Consider the following 14,174-nt stretch of genomic DNA (forward strand, 5'->3'; position numbering starts at 1 on the left):
GGCAGGACCTGGAGTCTCTATAATATTGAACGGGAAGTCCATGAATGGAAAGATTCAACGGAGTCGCCTACAGCGTCACATAAACTGATTATGGTATTTCAAATTCCTACTCAGTGACTGGAACTCTACCTTACCGTCGCTTCGTATGCATGGATTCTTCCTAGCTAGGATATATGAATCTACAACTCCAAAACAACCAGGAACATGACTTTGGACCCTCTTTTCGTGCCGTGAGTTATTGTATTCTGGTGGAAAAATCACAAAATCCATAAGTCCAAGCAGGGAGCGCCGCACATACTGTACCTGTTTTAGTAAAATCCAGGGATTAACTTATTGAAATCGCCAGGAAAGGCAGAGCATCAGCTTTTAGCGAAAGGCCATCAGGTAATTTAGGCAACATAAGACTCCACGTATATGTGACTATGAAGCATGTACCTACTAAGTTTACTTTGATCATCCAAAGTGCGCATCGATTCCCCCACTTGCTTACCACCAAAAGAGACATGTTTGTAGAGGAAAAAGTGAACCCAGCATTTCTCTTGTCCAAAAGTCTTACATTGTCTCTGCCAAACCACCATCCATGCCCCGAGAATACAAGCAAAACTATGGCGCAGATACTTCCAAGCAATCTTTGCTGTAACCCATAACAACATTAAATCCGCGGTCATCAAAAACCTGCCCACCAACACGCCGGGTTTTCACACCGGCCCCCTTTACATAGATGCTGCATTCATCCACGATCTTTTGAAGATATAATGCCAAGTCCGAGCACACTGGTCTTATGATCTCATCATTCTACATTTTAGTAAAATCAGTAGCAAGTCAAGCACCTGCGAAATGATTCGTCAGAACTTACGTCAGAACAGATGAAGATTGTATTTCCCTCATTGCATTTGATGGTGGTGCATGAATGAGGTGCAACTTCGCAAAGATCTGTTTCTCCTAACGATCGTCAATTGTAGGTTTTCTAGACTATAAATTCTGATAGTGCTCTCGTACTCTTTGATTGGGCTTTGATCCAGGGATTTACACTGCGCCAGAACGTTGTGTCGGATAAACCACGGATAGGACTATTTTGCAGGCAAAAAACAGCACCAATCTAAAAATTCATGTTAGCAAGCTAGGTATTTTCAAATATATTTGCCTAGCCAGACTTACTGTACGTTTTTGGACTGAGTCGCGGTAATCAACCTTCGTCTCATATGGGAAATCCGACTTGGGTGCATTTCATCTTCAGACCCAAGACCAGGATACTGTAGTTCATGTGGAGATGGATCATCCACAGGAATTGCAGCGATACCCTACAAATATTAGTGATTTCATCTTTGACCTCCTGCCTGTACTACATACTAGCAGAAAGACACCTGGAAAGATCAACGAAATAGTATTAGCCCTCATATTAGACTGTTTTATCTCAGAGTTCTTAATGAAAATTATGGACCACCTTCGATGAAAGAGGTTGTGTGCAAGAAATCTTCTGAGTTTTCCAAAGGCCGGAGAACAGTAGCACTTAATCCCTTTTGGACAGACAGCTATGATGGGAAAAGCTCTACATGTTCCCGGTTTCAGTAAAACTTACCGTTTATGGTATATGAATTTCCAACTCTGCAAGAATTAGAAATATTAGCGACTAGCAGGCGAAGTCGAACGCATGCTTTGAAAAAAATCCCGAATGAGACATGTGACTGTACAAATCTTCAAATCAATTCCAAACCTCAGAATTGCTTAAAGGGACGTGTGTCTATCTGACTTTCGATAAAGGTCGGTAGTGGGCGAAGCCAAACAAAGTTTGGCCGAAACTCCGCACCACGAAATTTTGTTCACTCGGCTTTTGGCGAAACCAGAACTCCCGAATAGGGAGAGGAGTATGCCATGACCCGTAACAGTATGTCCAACCAAAATTGGAGATAAAGTCTTATACGACTCAGAACAGCAAGTTCAAAACAGACGCCCTGTGACAGTGTGCATGCTAGATAGGAATTAAATGTGTGAATACGATTCGGTAGCAGAAAGACAGGAGTTATCCTGAATGGAGTTGCAAGCATATCATGACTCTTAACCGTACTTGGTACGAAGACTCATAACATAAACCTATACCATTATGAATCGAGACTTCGAAACAAAGACTTTCTGATGCTCGCAAGCTAGTCATTATGTGTCATGTGAAATGTCTGAGCTGGATGTGGAAATATGTTCATAATGGCGCGAGCGCATCGAGATTTGACACCACCAGTTATATCAGAGGAGTCTTATCTTGTCGCTCAGAGAACACATGTCTTTATGCCCATTTCGGATAAGAGAGTTTATCTTTAATATGCATCAAGGTTTCAAGATTCACCTTCGAACTAACAAAGAGGAAGTCAAAGCAAATCATCTTTAACATAATTCATTTGTCTAATGCATAAAAGTTCGTCAAAAAAGTCTAGATACATGACAACTCCACTCCAATGACAATTCAATGCTCTAAAACACGGCTTCGACCTCACACTTAGCAGACACCGGTGGGGATGACGTTGCTGGCAGTGCGGCCGCTGTTACCAGTACCTCTCTTGGCACCAGATCCAACACCACGCTTGGCAAAGGCAGTCCAGATAGCACAAGCATTGGCCCCTCCGGAAAGGTTCTTGTCGGCGTCGAGGATAGCGTCACGTCCGGAAACGAATGTAGGACTGCAAGGTTGTCTATCGTAGATATTAGTAATGTATAAACAAAAAAAGGATTTATGAAGGAGGAACTTACAAAGCCATAGCATCGATGACAATCTTCATGGTGTAGAAACGACCATCAGTTGGTGCTCCCTTGGCATCAAGAACAGGGAATCGGGTAGCAGTGATGCCCTTCTTGTCGATGATGTTCCAGAGGAGCTCATAAAGGATAGTAGCCCAAGTTGTACCGATGGCGTGGACTTCGCTGACACCGTTGACCTTTGCGTATGTGAGAGGATTGGTGGTCAAGCTTGTGGAGTACAAGTATTGGCGAATTCCAGCAGGGTTTCCGTAGATCCAGTCACCAAGAGGGTAGTTGGTTGTTCGCTTATCAGAAGTCTTGAGATGAATGGCAATAGCCATGAAATCTCCCCATCCCTCACCCATACCACCAGCCTCGAGAACACTCAAGCAGTTGGAGTTGGCTGGACCACCAGTCAAACGATTGGAAACACCATGGGTATACTCGTGAATAATAACACCAGCATCAAATGCGCAGTCTCGCTTTGGAGTGGTGTAATCCCAGATGAACATTCTCATTCTTGGCTTTTGTCCATCAACTGGAGTGGCGAAATCGGCGTTATCAGTTCCAGCTCCGTCTTGCGCGTTGAGGATAACCTCATCTCCACCCTTACCACCACCTCCGTTGACGCTTGTCTGGAAGTTACCAGCTGCAGAGGTAAATCCAAGTTGGTAGAGAAGGTCGTGATACAAGTTAGCGGTGTAGAACAGTTGAGTGACTGATGCGTTAGAGTAGGTCTGCGGGTTGGTGTTGGCGAGGTTAAGACCAAAGAGGTAGTCATTCGTGCTTCCTCCACTTGGTCGATAATCGCTCAAATAGGCGGTATCACCGGCGTAGTTTGCCTGAGCGATACCATTGTTACCATGAGTCACGGTGTATGTGGTGGTACCGTCGTTGTGCCAACCCAAAGGTGAAGAGGCAGTGTTGGCAGGGTTGGATTCTGTGACACGGCTTCCTTTGGAAGGGTCATTAGTTTCCCAAGGGCTAGACAGTTGTTAGAACTAATCACAAAATCATTTGTGACTCTTACTAAACTGTGTACGAAGCCTCAGCAACATAGTTGACTGCTGCGTGGATTTTGCTCGAGTCGGCAGCATCGACATATGTCAAGAGCCAATCACTTCCCACGTCGGTCTCAACTCTCCACACAAGGGCAAGAGTGTTCTCTGGGGTCAAGATGTATTGAAGGCGCGCCTTGGGAGCAGAAAGGGCACCTTGACTACCCTCGATGACATAGTGCTCAAGAGATTCCTCTGGTTTGGCAACGGCGGCAGTGGCAGTGATGGAGAGGTCTAGCACACTGGAGGCCCCTTTAAGCGCAGCAACTGGATCAATTTGATCACGCTTGGTGAGAGGATTTTCAGCTGGAATGGCGCCAGTGTAAAAAGAGTTACCAAAAGAGAACACACTGCCATCTGCAGCAACCTGATAACTGGTATTAGTCATGATACCTAATGACGTGGATGGTTACTTACATTCACGTTGAAATCGGCATTATCAATGTCGAGCCCGTGCACAGTTTGCTTTAGGTTAACATGAGCAATGCCGTTGGTACCAACGTAATGATCATCAGCAACGCGGAATTCTGCACCCGGAACGGTCTTCTGCACTAAAGCAGTGGCCGTCTCGAGGTATGTTTCTCTCTTCACAAGCGCAACGATTGGAGTCGAATCAGTTGCCGCGGTATCAGAGTACTCTGTTTCAGTCTCTAGGCGGAATGAGTTCAGATCCAATTTGCGTTTAGAAAGACCGTTGAGAGGAGGATAAGCGTGGGGATGAGCGACAACAGACCCGGCTAGGAAAGCAGCGGACGCAGTAGTAGAGAAACGCATCTTGATGAATGATGATGTGATAGATGAGATCTGCAGTTGAGAGTGAACTGTCGGACTGGAGATAAAAGAACTGACTTGGTGGAACTACTGATCTTTATATACGTGATGTCGATTTTGTGTGGACAATCCTCAGCCTTCCTAGCTTCGCTGTAATGCGACATCTTTGGATGCTGAATCGAATCAACTTCCTATTTTGATCACGTCTATGACAGTGTCAGGGTAGGAAAGGGTGTGGAGGTCGAGTAAAAGGAAGTTGACATGGGATAGGAATGTAGCGCAGCGTTGATGTGATAGGATATCATGCGAAAGAGGAAGGAACTGAGTAGAAGGTAGCGGTGATTACACTGAGCAGCCAATAGGTCATGATCACCCCGATGCTGTTGATCAGCTACACATGAAGGAAGTCTACTCGAGTACTCGTAGGTCCATGCTAAAGGGAAAGCCGATGCCGAGGGCTAGAGTCTCCATCCTCAATAGGACATTCCGATGCACGAAATTCAGTTGAGTCCCGACTAAATCTCCTAGGGAGAATGAGTGGCTAGCTATTTAGCTTGAGCCTCAGAATAAGATTGCGGTAAAGAAGTTGACAAGGGCAAAGCACGTAGTCTGCCCATTTGACACTGAACCAGAGCCCTACCAAACGGCATTGACCGAGTAGATCAGCATAAGGGGAAATACTAGTGACGAATGACATGTCATCAAGGAGTAATAGTTCCAGTTGCGTAAAAGTAGGTAGCCTCCAGTAATGCGTACTGTATCGTTTGATACTGTCAGGGGCAGGGGGTTCTATCGGACTCGTCAGCCACAATCACAGCTCCTTCCACTCTTCCTTCGACCAGTACCTTCAAGTAAGTGAGCGAAGCAAAAGCCTCGGTCGATACCGTGAAACGAAAGTGATTGATTGGGAAATGGAGCACGCAATATGGCGATCTTTAAATTGACAACCCTACAACGATCCAGTAGGGCATTACAGCTCCGCGATATGGACTGCAACTTGCAAGGCTTCATGAAGTGGCAACCAGGGGCAAACCAAGAAAGCCCACCGGTCAACCGTGCTCCTGTATGTCAACCCCGCGGGTTGCGCCACTACACGATATGGCACTCGCCAATCGGTGTGGAATGTTTCCCCAGAGTTGACGTTCGAGATGTACCGTCGACGCCGTAGTGGTTGCAGACATGTACCGATCATTTACCTTCGTAGCGTCGCATGATTCCACAGCACTTGGCACTGCGATAAGAGGAAAGAGCCAAGAGAAAAGGCCAACAAGCTCACTTGGCAAACGCTTAAAACGATGCATCGGAGATGATTGAGGCAAGTCGATTGTCTTTGTGACTATTCTTATCCATAAGGTGGGAATAAGCCTTTGTCACCATCATGACAAGACAGAAGAATAGTTGAGATGTTCCTGAAGTATGAAGTAGAAGGGGTGGTTAGTTTGAAGGAGGAGTTGTCAAACGAGATGACAAGCGAGCCAGGGGCGTCGCCTAGCTTATATCACGTGCCAGTTTTATCTAAGCGCCCAATCCCCTTCTCCGCTGGGTCTGCCTAAGCCACCTTCCACTTTCACACTGCCGACCGAAGCTTTTCTACCCCAACCTTTCAAGCAACGCGTTCCGAACAGGGAAAGTGTGGTCGGAATCTTTCAGTCAAATGGTGAATACCCACATCATAGCTAAGGAGGGTAGTTAGTCCAGAGTGTGGCTAGACTCCCTCGTGCCATCAACTTCGATAACGTCGCCCGACGCACTACAATACAAGCTTCCTAAGTACTATCTTCTTTGTCAAATCCTCCCCTATCCCAACTCCATGAAAAGTGATCAATATCCACCAATGATGTTGGGGCGAGCCGGCCCCCTTCTGCTGACATATGTTTTAACACGCATTTGTAGCGGTCTAGGTCTCTTTCTCCAAGGCAAGAGTTGTTTCAGCAAAAGCCAATTGATCTATCTTGAAAAAGGTGCATTGAATTTGGATAAGTCAATTCTCTCGAGAAACGCGGAATGGATCACTGGATTTCCACTATTTCCATCAATCAGCAAGTGTTTGACGCGAGAAAAACAGATTATGCTATTGTCGGTCAGGGAATGGAAGTGGAGATCCTCAACCGAATCTTCTATTATGATGATTCTTTCCCTTAATCCGCATGACTTGGGTTTGAGAAGCAATTTGGATGTTCATGATCCTTTTGTAACACAATGGTCCGACCATTTCTAAGCTCTCAATCTCGCTGTTTCCACAGGCGATTTTCAGGTATACACGACCTAAGACGAGCGATCATCCGGTATAAAAAGAGAGATTATGGTCATATTTGAAGCCCTCCGCCCTTCCATCTAGAACGCCCATAAAACCTACTGTGAAAAACTCATTCATTAACGAAACGCAACATTCCACGATTTGATTAGTGGCCACGTTCTGATGAGCCCGTGTGCCGATAAATAGTAAGTCATACAGCCTCTAGTACGCACCTTTTGTTCTCTAGCTCACCTAAAAGAGGTAGCGTGACTTTTATGTAGCAATTTTAGCATCTTCTAGTTTCTCGTTACGTCTGTAAAGTTACAAATTGGCGAATATGCAATTCTTTCCCCTAGTCAGTCTCAAAGCAAAGTAATATGCCTTGTGTACAAACATTCAACAACTTCGACAGCAAATGCGACATAAGGTTTTACTCATCTCTGAAATATCATTAAGTCATTTTTCACATACGGCTACACTCATGCTGGATCTCGACTTTCAATGTCTGTCTTATGTCTAATCAAGGAAGTATCAAGTTCTGCGATACCAGTACCAGGCTGACTTTCATTCAGGAAATGTCAAGAAAGCTTAGTAGCTCCAACCGACGACATGGCCGTTCAACAACAACTTTTAAACCTATCGCGCCTCCATTTACTAAGCGGAGTGACAAATATTCAGGACAACGAATACCGTCACGGGTTTGATCGTATTAGTAGACCAAGATATGAGCTTTAATGTATCAATGTCGATTGAATCGCAGCCTAGCTATAAGTTCACATGATATCAGTCTTAATACTTTCTTTCGCTGGTTGCTCACTTGCATGTATTCAGCTAGAAGCACGTGATAAGATCATTCACTCCGATCTCCTCGAAATTGTATATCTGGCTCACATCAGACCTCAGCTTTTACTATCTTATACATTGTATGAATACGATCTAACACCTAGTCTCTTACCTTCCTCAGTAACGCAAAAATCTAAATCAGCGCTAGCTTAGCTATCGTCATCAGTACAGCGATCGACGCTAAGATGAAGACTTCGAACTTGAACCTCATCATTAACAACGCTATTCAGGGACGGAATCTCTACAACGGCTCGCAAATCGATATTTTCAAAAAGTTATATTGTCAACACGTGAGATTTTCCCTCGGGTTACTAGCGTCAGCTTCTCCTTCTCAGCCCCAGATCTTCCCGTCTCCGAAAATATTTATCTACGCTTTGTGAAATCACGCACTTACCTTCCAATCAATGGCTAACTCTCACGGTTCCTGTAAGCTCTGCCAATATATTGGCAACCCGATAACGGCAAAGCCTCCAAAATCACACACAAAGGGTTGTCCAACAGGTGTGCTGCTTGAGGCGGTTGAGCAAAAGCGGATTTCAGCTGGTGGAGGAGCTCCGGTGAGGTACGATGGTCGCGAGTTCTACTTACCCGCGAAAGAAAATCCCCAGGACACAACCAACAAGCAAGGGGGGTATGGCTTTCTCAGCGACATCCATCCTAATTCTGGATCTAAGGACTGTTTCAATTTGATCCGGCAGTGGGCGAAAAGGTGTGATAATGAGCACAAACACTCGGATTGTAAATCAGGTTTCGTAACAGAGCTTCCGAAAAGGGTAATTGATGTCGGGTCATCTAACAAAGACGGAAATGATGTACGGTTATATGAGAGAAGCAAGAACGAGACCGCAGAATATATTGCACTGAGCCATTGTTGGGGGAAGGATCCGATATTGACGACAACTTTGGATACTTTATCCACATTTAAAGAGGAAATCAGGTGGGATATTTTGCCGAAAACATTTCAAGATGCTATTACTGTAACTCGAGAGCTTGGAATCCGCTATCTTTGGAGTAGGTATCTTCTTCATTGCATCAATTTCCTCAAGAGCTCAACTGACTCATCACTTCCAGTTGACTCTCTGTGTATTATCCAAGACTCGGCCAGCGATTGGGAGGAAGAGGCGCCCAAAATGTGCGATATTTATAGTAATTCCTACATCGCGATCGCAGCTGCAATAGCTGTGGATGCGCAGGCTGGGTTTCTTCGCGATCGCAAGAGCAATATTCTCCCAAAAGTACTTACGGGTAGCGGGCTGAGATGCCGTGCAGAGGTTGATCATGTGAATTGGCCAAGTCAAGAGCCCATTCTCTCTCGAGCATGGTGTTATCAAGAGCGCCTTGTCCCACGACGCCTGCTATCGTACCGAGTTGCTGAAGTGACATGGGAATGCAGAACAACGCACTGGTGCGAGTGTGGGCGTGCAGAGTCTTACTATGGAACAGATCGCATCATATACGAACGGACCTTGATGAAAGAGCCATTAGATAAAAAGAAGATGTACGATTATTGGCATCAAAAGCTCCTTGTTGACTACACCCAATTGAGCCTTACACGAGAATCTGACCGGCTGGCTGCAGTTTCTGCTCTGGCGTTTCAGTTTCAAGAGAGACTGAAAGTTGCTGGTAAAGATGATGTTTTCTTAGCTGGCTTTTGGAGGAGTCACTTACTTCAAGGTCTAGCTTGGAGGTGTCTTGGGAAACCTGGAAGGGGAAGGAAAGGAATCGCAGAGACTGGCATAGTCACCGAGCCCTATCTTGCGCCCACTTGGAGTTGGGCTTCAATTCAAGGTCCTATCAACTTTGAGAAGCTGGCCATGACAAAAGGAAACTCTTTTGGAGCTATAGATGTCATAAACATGCCGAAAGCGTTGGGGAAATCGCCTGAAGAAAATGGGTTGACGATGAGAGGAAGAATATTTAAGGCGCAGATCACCATTGAAGACAGCTATATTCTAAGGCGTAATGCACAAGCAACACATTGGATGGACTATGTCGTTATACGTGAGATTCCGGATGATCACACGATACCTCACTACCCGATTTTCATTCAAGGGCGCGATCCAATGGTCCCCACACCAGACGGCAATTGTGTCAACGAAACCGCTATTTTCTGGCCTGATTGCCCTCTTGCCATCAGGCTACAGAACGGATTGAAAGTAGTTGAGAGAAGAAATTCATCTTCGGAAGCAAATACTGGCAAAGTGGATGTATGGTGCTTTCTTCTATACTCCAATGGCCAGACGCTCGGGGCTTTGGTTCTGTCTAAATCGAATTCACGGCAAGATTGTTTCGAGCGCGTTGGGTTCATGGAGCTTTATCACACTCATCCGATTTTTGGTGGCTTTGATGATGATGATGGTCCTACGACTGACTTGAGCATGGCCCATCTGGATGAACAGGAGATAACGATAATCTAGTTGGTTTCTTAACAGAGGGTTTAGTAGCCTTTCGCAGTGGGTTATACAACTTATCAGGAATCTTTCGTTTTCTCAACAGGCACGGGATTCTAGGAAAAATAATTGCTTCCACCGCGTTGAGTCAAGACTCATGAGGGGAACATTAAGTTACTGGTTATGACCAACAATTCTGAGTGGTCTATTCTCACAGCTGGATACTGAATATTCCTCAGTCAGCATACATGTCAATGTGTTCTTCGCTTATGTCAGTTTTCACCAACCAAACTACTCGTACTGTCTTGAAGGTCATAATTTGCCGCTATGTGTTACTACGAAAGCAGCGTCCTCTAAAGTTTAGTCTTTAATACAGCCATGTTCCCGACGAAAACTTACTAGTGGATGCAACACTTAGTAGTCGAAAACAAAGTCTATGCAATCGAGCTGGCACAAGATCTTATGTTGCACGTCCTGGATTAAGCACGAGAGAAGTTTGTAAGTTTTACTCCTAATCAAACAACGTTAGGTGTGCCTATAGCTCAATCATGATCTAATTTGAATAGTTTACCTACAAAGTGGTAATGAGGCTTGTCTTATTCAGTGAAACCTCGTTACAAGCGATCCGGATGAACGGACAAGATCGTACTAATTTCGAATCATGGTCGCCTTTTCCACCTACCAGCAATTTCCCCCTTAGTCAGCAGTTTCTATTTGAGCTGCTCTGTATCGCTCGCAGTCGAATGGACTGGCTGTGTGACGAGCCTCAAAAGAAAGTCCATGAGACATCGCTTGGGCCAAGAGAATTTGGCTGCCATACAATCATTTGAGTGAGAGCACGATTTCGTTGGCAATCAGCCCACCACGCCGCTTCTATATATCGAGTCTGCCTGATTGGTGACAAACGATGAACTGTGTGCTGCACCGCAGGCTGCGGTGAAACCTATCTTTCTCGCCGCTCTAGGGGAACCAACAACAACCCAACAGTTTGCACAAATCTACAGTCTCAATCTTCGGGGTCGTATCCTTTCGGCAAGCTAAAAGTCAACATCGCGGGCTGTATTCGTCATGATTTCATGTATTTACTTGATACCAGCACGAGCCTGAGCCCACATTATCTGGATCTTTCGCGTTTCTATTGCAGAGAAAACGTATCTTCAAGCCGCTGGCCGAAAATGAGGTCCGAGGTAACCATAAAAATAGGCATAGAACAGCGTGCCTAATGCATCCTTCCGCAAACAGGCTGTTACCTCTGCTCAAGAGGTTCTGCCAACTTTTTGTACCATGTTTTCTCTTGATCATTTTATTTCTATCAGACATTATTGGCTTCAAACAGCTTATCCTCCTTCTGGAATTACTTTACCAGCGACACAATTCTTTGTCTATACATTGATAGCTCAGTGTCATTCAGCAAGATGTCTACAGAATCCGAGGAACAAGATGAAGTGGCGCAAAACAACCCTGCGTCTGGTTTGCTTTGCAGTGTGTGCAAGGAAATCGATTTTGAATCAGCTGTGTTGCATTTTCAGCAATATAATGGCAAAAACTACAGCTTTAAAGAAATTGACAGAAGCTTCATACAAGAAACGAAAGACGACTTAGTATCTAAACCAAGTAAGACATATAAAGAATATTCAGAGGAGTTGACTAAGTACTTTCTGGAGCTCGATCAACGGTTTCTAGAAAAGAGATTGCTCGAATTCAAAATCCTTGAAGATAAATTGCAAATGGGACTTGACGAACTAAGGGAGACCGCCAAATATTGGGCTATATTTGTAGGGCTTACCGACGACCGCAACGAGAATGAAGGGAAAGAGGAGTGTGTTATTTGCCGTGTCTCAAGACGACTCAGACTTTCTAATCTTAGCATGCCATGCGAGGACGATTCTAGACTTTACGCCTGGCGGCTTTCTGACTTTTGGCTGTCTCGTCACTTTATAGATGGAGGTGGATCTTTGAGTACAAGATCAAGCAAAGTGCTTGATGCTCATTTCGCCGGAATCGATATTGCATTCTTACCGTGGACGTTGCCAGACGATTTACGAGACGTCGACCGTGTACTTAGGGCAGCCTTAGAAGAAGGAATGCTAGTCGGAATTCTTAAACGCAACAGGGGCAAGTTCCTGCGGCTCCAGATAGTTCCTCCTAAGTTTGATGCAATGAAAGCACAGAAGTGGCTGGACGCTTGTAGTAAAGAACACCGCTCGTGTAATCAACCTTCTAAGCTTCCTTCGTTGGCACCGATGATGCTTATTAATTGCGAAGATTTGTCAATTGAAAAAGCACAGCTCGGACATCAGTGGGTTGCTCTAAGTTATGTCTGGTCACTGGCCACTCCTGAGCAAGGTACCTTACCTGCCAGGGTAATTCCTAGGAAAGGTTCGACTGGTCTCGAAGTCCCTCAATTCATCCCCAATACCATTGCAGATGCAATATCGGTCACGCTTGATCTGGGATATAAGTACCTTTGGGTCGACAAGTACTGTATCGATCAGAATAATCCAGCTGCAAGATCACTACAGATTGCGCAAATGTGTGAGATCTACACGGAAGCAACGCTAACTATCGTCGCGGCTGCTGATAGAATTGGGCTTCCAGGTGTTGGTCAAACACCTCGCGTGCCACAAGCAAACTTTACTCGTGGTGATACCATGGTTTTTTCCACGACGCCTGGGGTGCGATCACAGCTCAGGAACTCACAATGGTCTAGCCGTGGATGGACTTTTCAAGAGGAATATTTTTCTGGTAGAAGACTGTACTTCACCGAGCATGAAATGATCTTCCAATGCCCCCAAAATCTGCAGTGTTGCGATTCGATAGGAGGTGTTGAGCATGCAACCGATTTCAGGGAGAAAAGATTGTATGATAGACGTATACAACCTGGGATACTTCACCACGATGGCATCAGGTTTAGTACAGCGATCGACATGTATTCAAATCCTGATAGGTCGAAGTATGACCAAGTGGGTGAGTTGGAACGCTTTTACATATTCGTGGGAGAATTTTCACAGAGGAATCTAACAAATCATAACGACACGCTTGACGCTTTTCGTGGCATTTTGCAGTTGTTTGAGCGCATGCAACCCCCTCTACACAATATTCAAGGAATCATCTGTCTTCCATTCGACGATACTAAGTCAGCAGAGGAGTATCTGAGAACTTTTGTCACAGCTTTATTGTGGACTTCTGCGGACGATATGGTCATGAGCCGAAATGACGCATTCCCAACATGGGCATGGGCGGGCTGGAAAGGAAAAGTGGAATGGAGCCTCTGGGGTTCCATGTTTCCGTATCGCAGTTTTATCTCCCTAATAAGTAGAATCGATGTCGAAGATTCTAGCGGCCACAAGGTGTCATTAGAGAAGGCGGCATTTTTTCAGGATTACCGAACCTGCCCAACAATCCTGAATATTCACGGCTATGTAGTGTTATATGATCTTATTGAATTTGCCGACTGGGACGGGAAAAAGACGTCCCACCCTACTAGATATCTTGAACGTCCATTACGCTTTCTATACTTTCGGACAAAGCAATACATGACCAAGCTCGGCAAACCTCTGACGGAGCTCGATGGCCGGTTTCGAAACGGGAGTCTGGAGTGGCTGCTTCTTGGGGAACAAAGAATTCAAAAACCTAATGCTCAGGAATGGCAGGTGGAGATATGGGCAATGACTATTGATTGGGAATCATCAGGGTCGTCCGATGACAAGACGGCACAGAGAGTCATGATATGCTCGGGTCTCTGGACATACAAAGACGTCGAACCTCCCAACCCGTCCATAGAGTTGTTTTCTAAGGACTTAGTAAGGAAGACGGTTCGCCTCTCTTAATCTTGTGGCAGAGTACGTAGTCAAGCTTCCTACTGTCACGTCGATACAATATATCTCGAACACTTCTTTCCTCGTATTGCCCATTGTATTATCCGGTCATACAGTGTGCTTGACGAATGTTATTGTAGCAAGGAAACCGTAAAAAATTTACCTTAACGAGACAGCGTTCAAATAACCTTTTCCTCGATGTCTGTTGCTGTCTTGCATATCAATATTGGGTATCCCATCATGTAACTCTAATAACAACAAATCCTAGAACTTGGATCATGCAAAGATAAAAACATACACCTGAACGCCTCATAGCCAACAATTTCTAATA

At 45.1% G+C, this 14,174-nt stretch overlaps 4 protein-coding genes across 4 annotated transcripts; 2 read left to right on the forward strand and 2 right to left on the reverse strand.

Moving 5' to 3' along the window:
• Window positions 1-603: 603 nt before the first annotated feature.
• Window positions 604-1,398, reverse strand: GLAREA_05892 (uncharacterized protein; the record flags this gene model as incomplete). The annotated part of the gene is made up of 5 exons (XM_008081306.1): window positions 604-795; window positions 857-942; window positions 1,000-1,099; window positions 1,164-1,301; window positions 1,351-1,398. The coding sequence occupies 5 exons, from the start codon at window positions 1,396-1,398 to the stop codon at window positions 604-606; spliced, it is 564 nt and encodes a 187-aa protein (XP_008079497.1).
• Window positions 1,399-2,488: 1,090 nt separating this feature from the next.
• Window positions 2,489-4,559, reverse strand: GLAREA_05893 (Metalloproteases (zincins), catalytic; the record flags this gene model as incomplete). Its single annotated transcript, XM_008081307.1, has 4 exons — window positions 2,489-2,681; window positions 2,740-3,711; window positions 3,758-4,152; window positions 4,203-4,559. 4 exons carry the CDS (start codon window positions 4,557-4,559, stop codon window positions 2,489-2,491), a joined length of 1,917 nt encoding a protein of 638 aa, XP_008079498.1.
• Window positions 4,560-8,039: 3,480 nt separating this feature from the next.
• GLAREA_05894 (heterokaryon incompatibility protein) lies at window positions 8,040-10,052 on the forward strand (the record flags this gene model as incomplete). Its single annotated transcript, XM_008081308.1, has 1 exon — window positions 8,040-10,052. One exon carries the CDS (start codon window positions 8,040-8,042, stop codon window positions 10,050-10,052), a length of 2,013 nt encoding a protein of 670 aa, XP_008079499.1.
• Window positions 10,053-11,440: 1,388 nt separating this feature from the next.
• On the forward strand, window positions 11,441-13,855 carry GLAREA_05895 (uncharacterized protein; the record flags this gene model as incomplete). The annotated part of the gene is made up of 1 exon (XM_008081309.1): window positions 11,441-13,855. The coding sequence occupies one exon, from the start codon at window positions 11,441-11,443 to the stop codon at window positions 13,853-13,855; it is 2,415 nt and encodes an 804-aa protein (XP_008079500.1).
• Window positions 13,856-14,174: the final 319 nt, after the last annotated feature.

The sequence above is a fragment of the Glarea lozoyensis genome (assembly GCF_000409485.1).
Source record: "Glarea lozoyensis ATCC 20868 chromosome Unknown GLAREA15, whole genome shotgun sequence".
Classification (NCBI taxonomy): domain Eukaryota; kingdom Fungi; phylum Ascomycota; class Leotiomycetes; order Helotiales; family Helotiaceae; genus Glarea; species Glarea lozoyensis.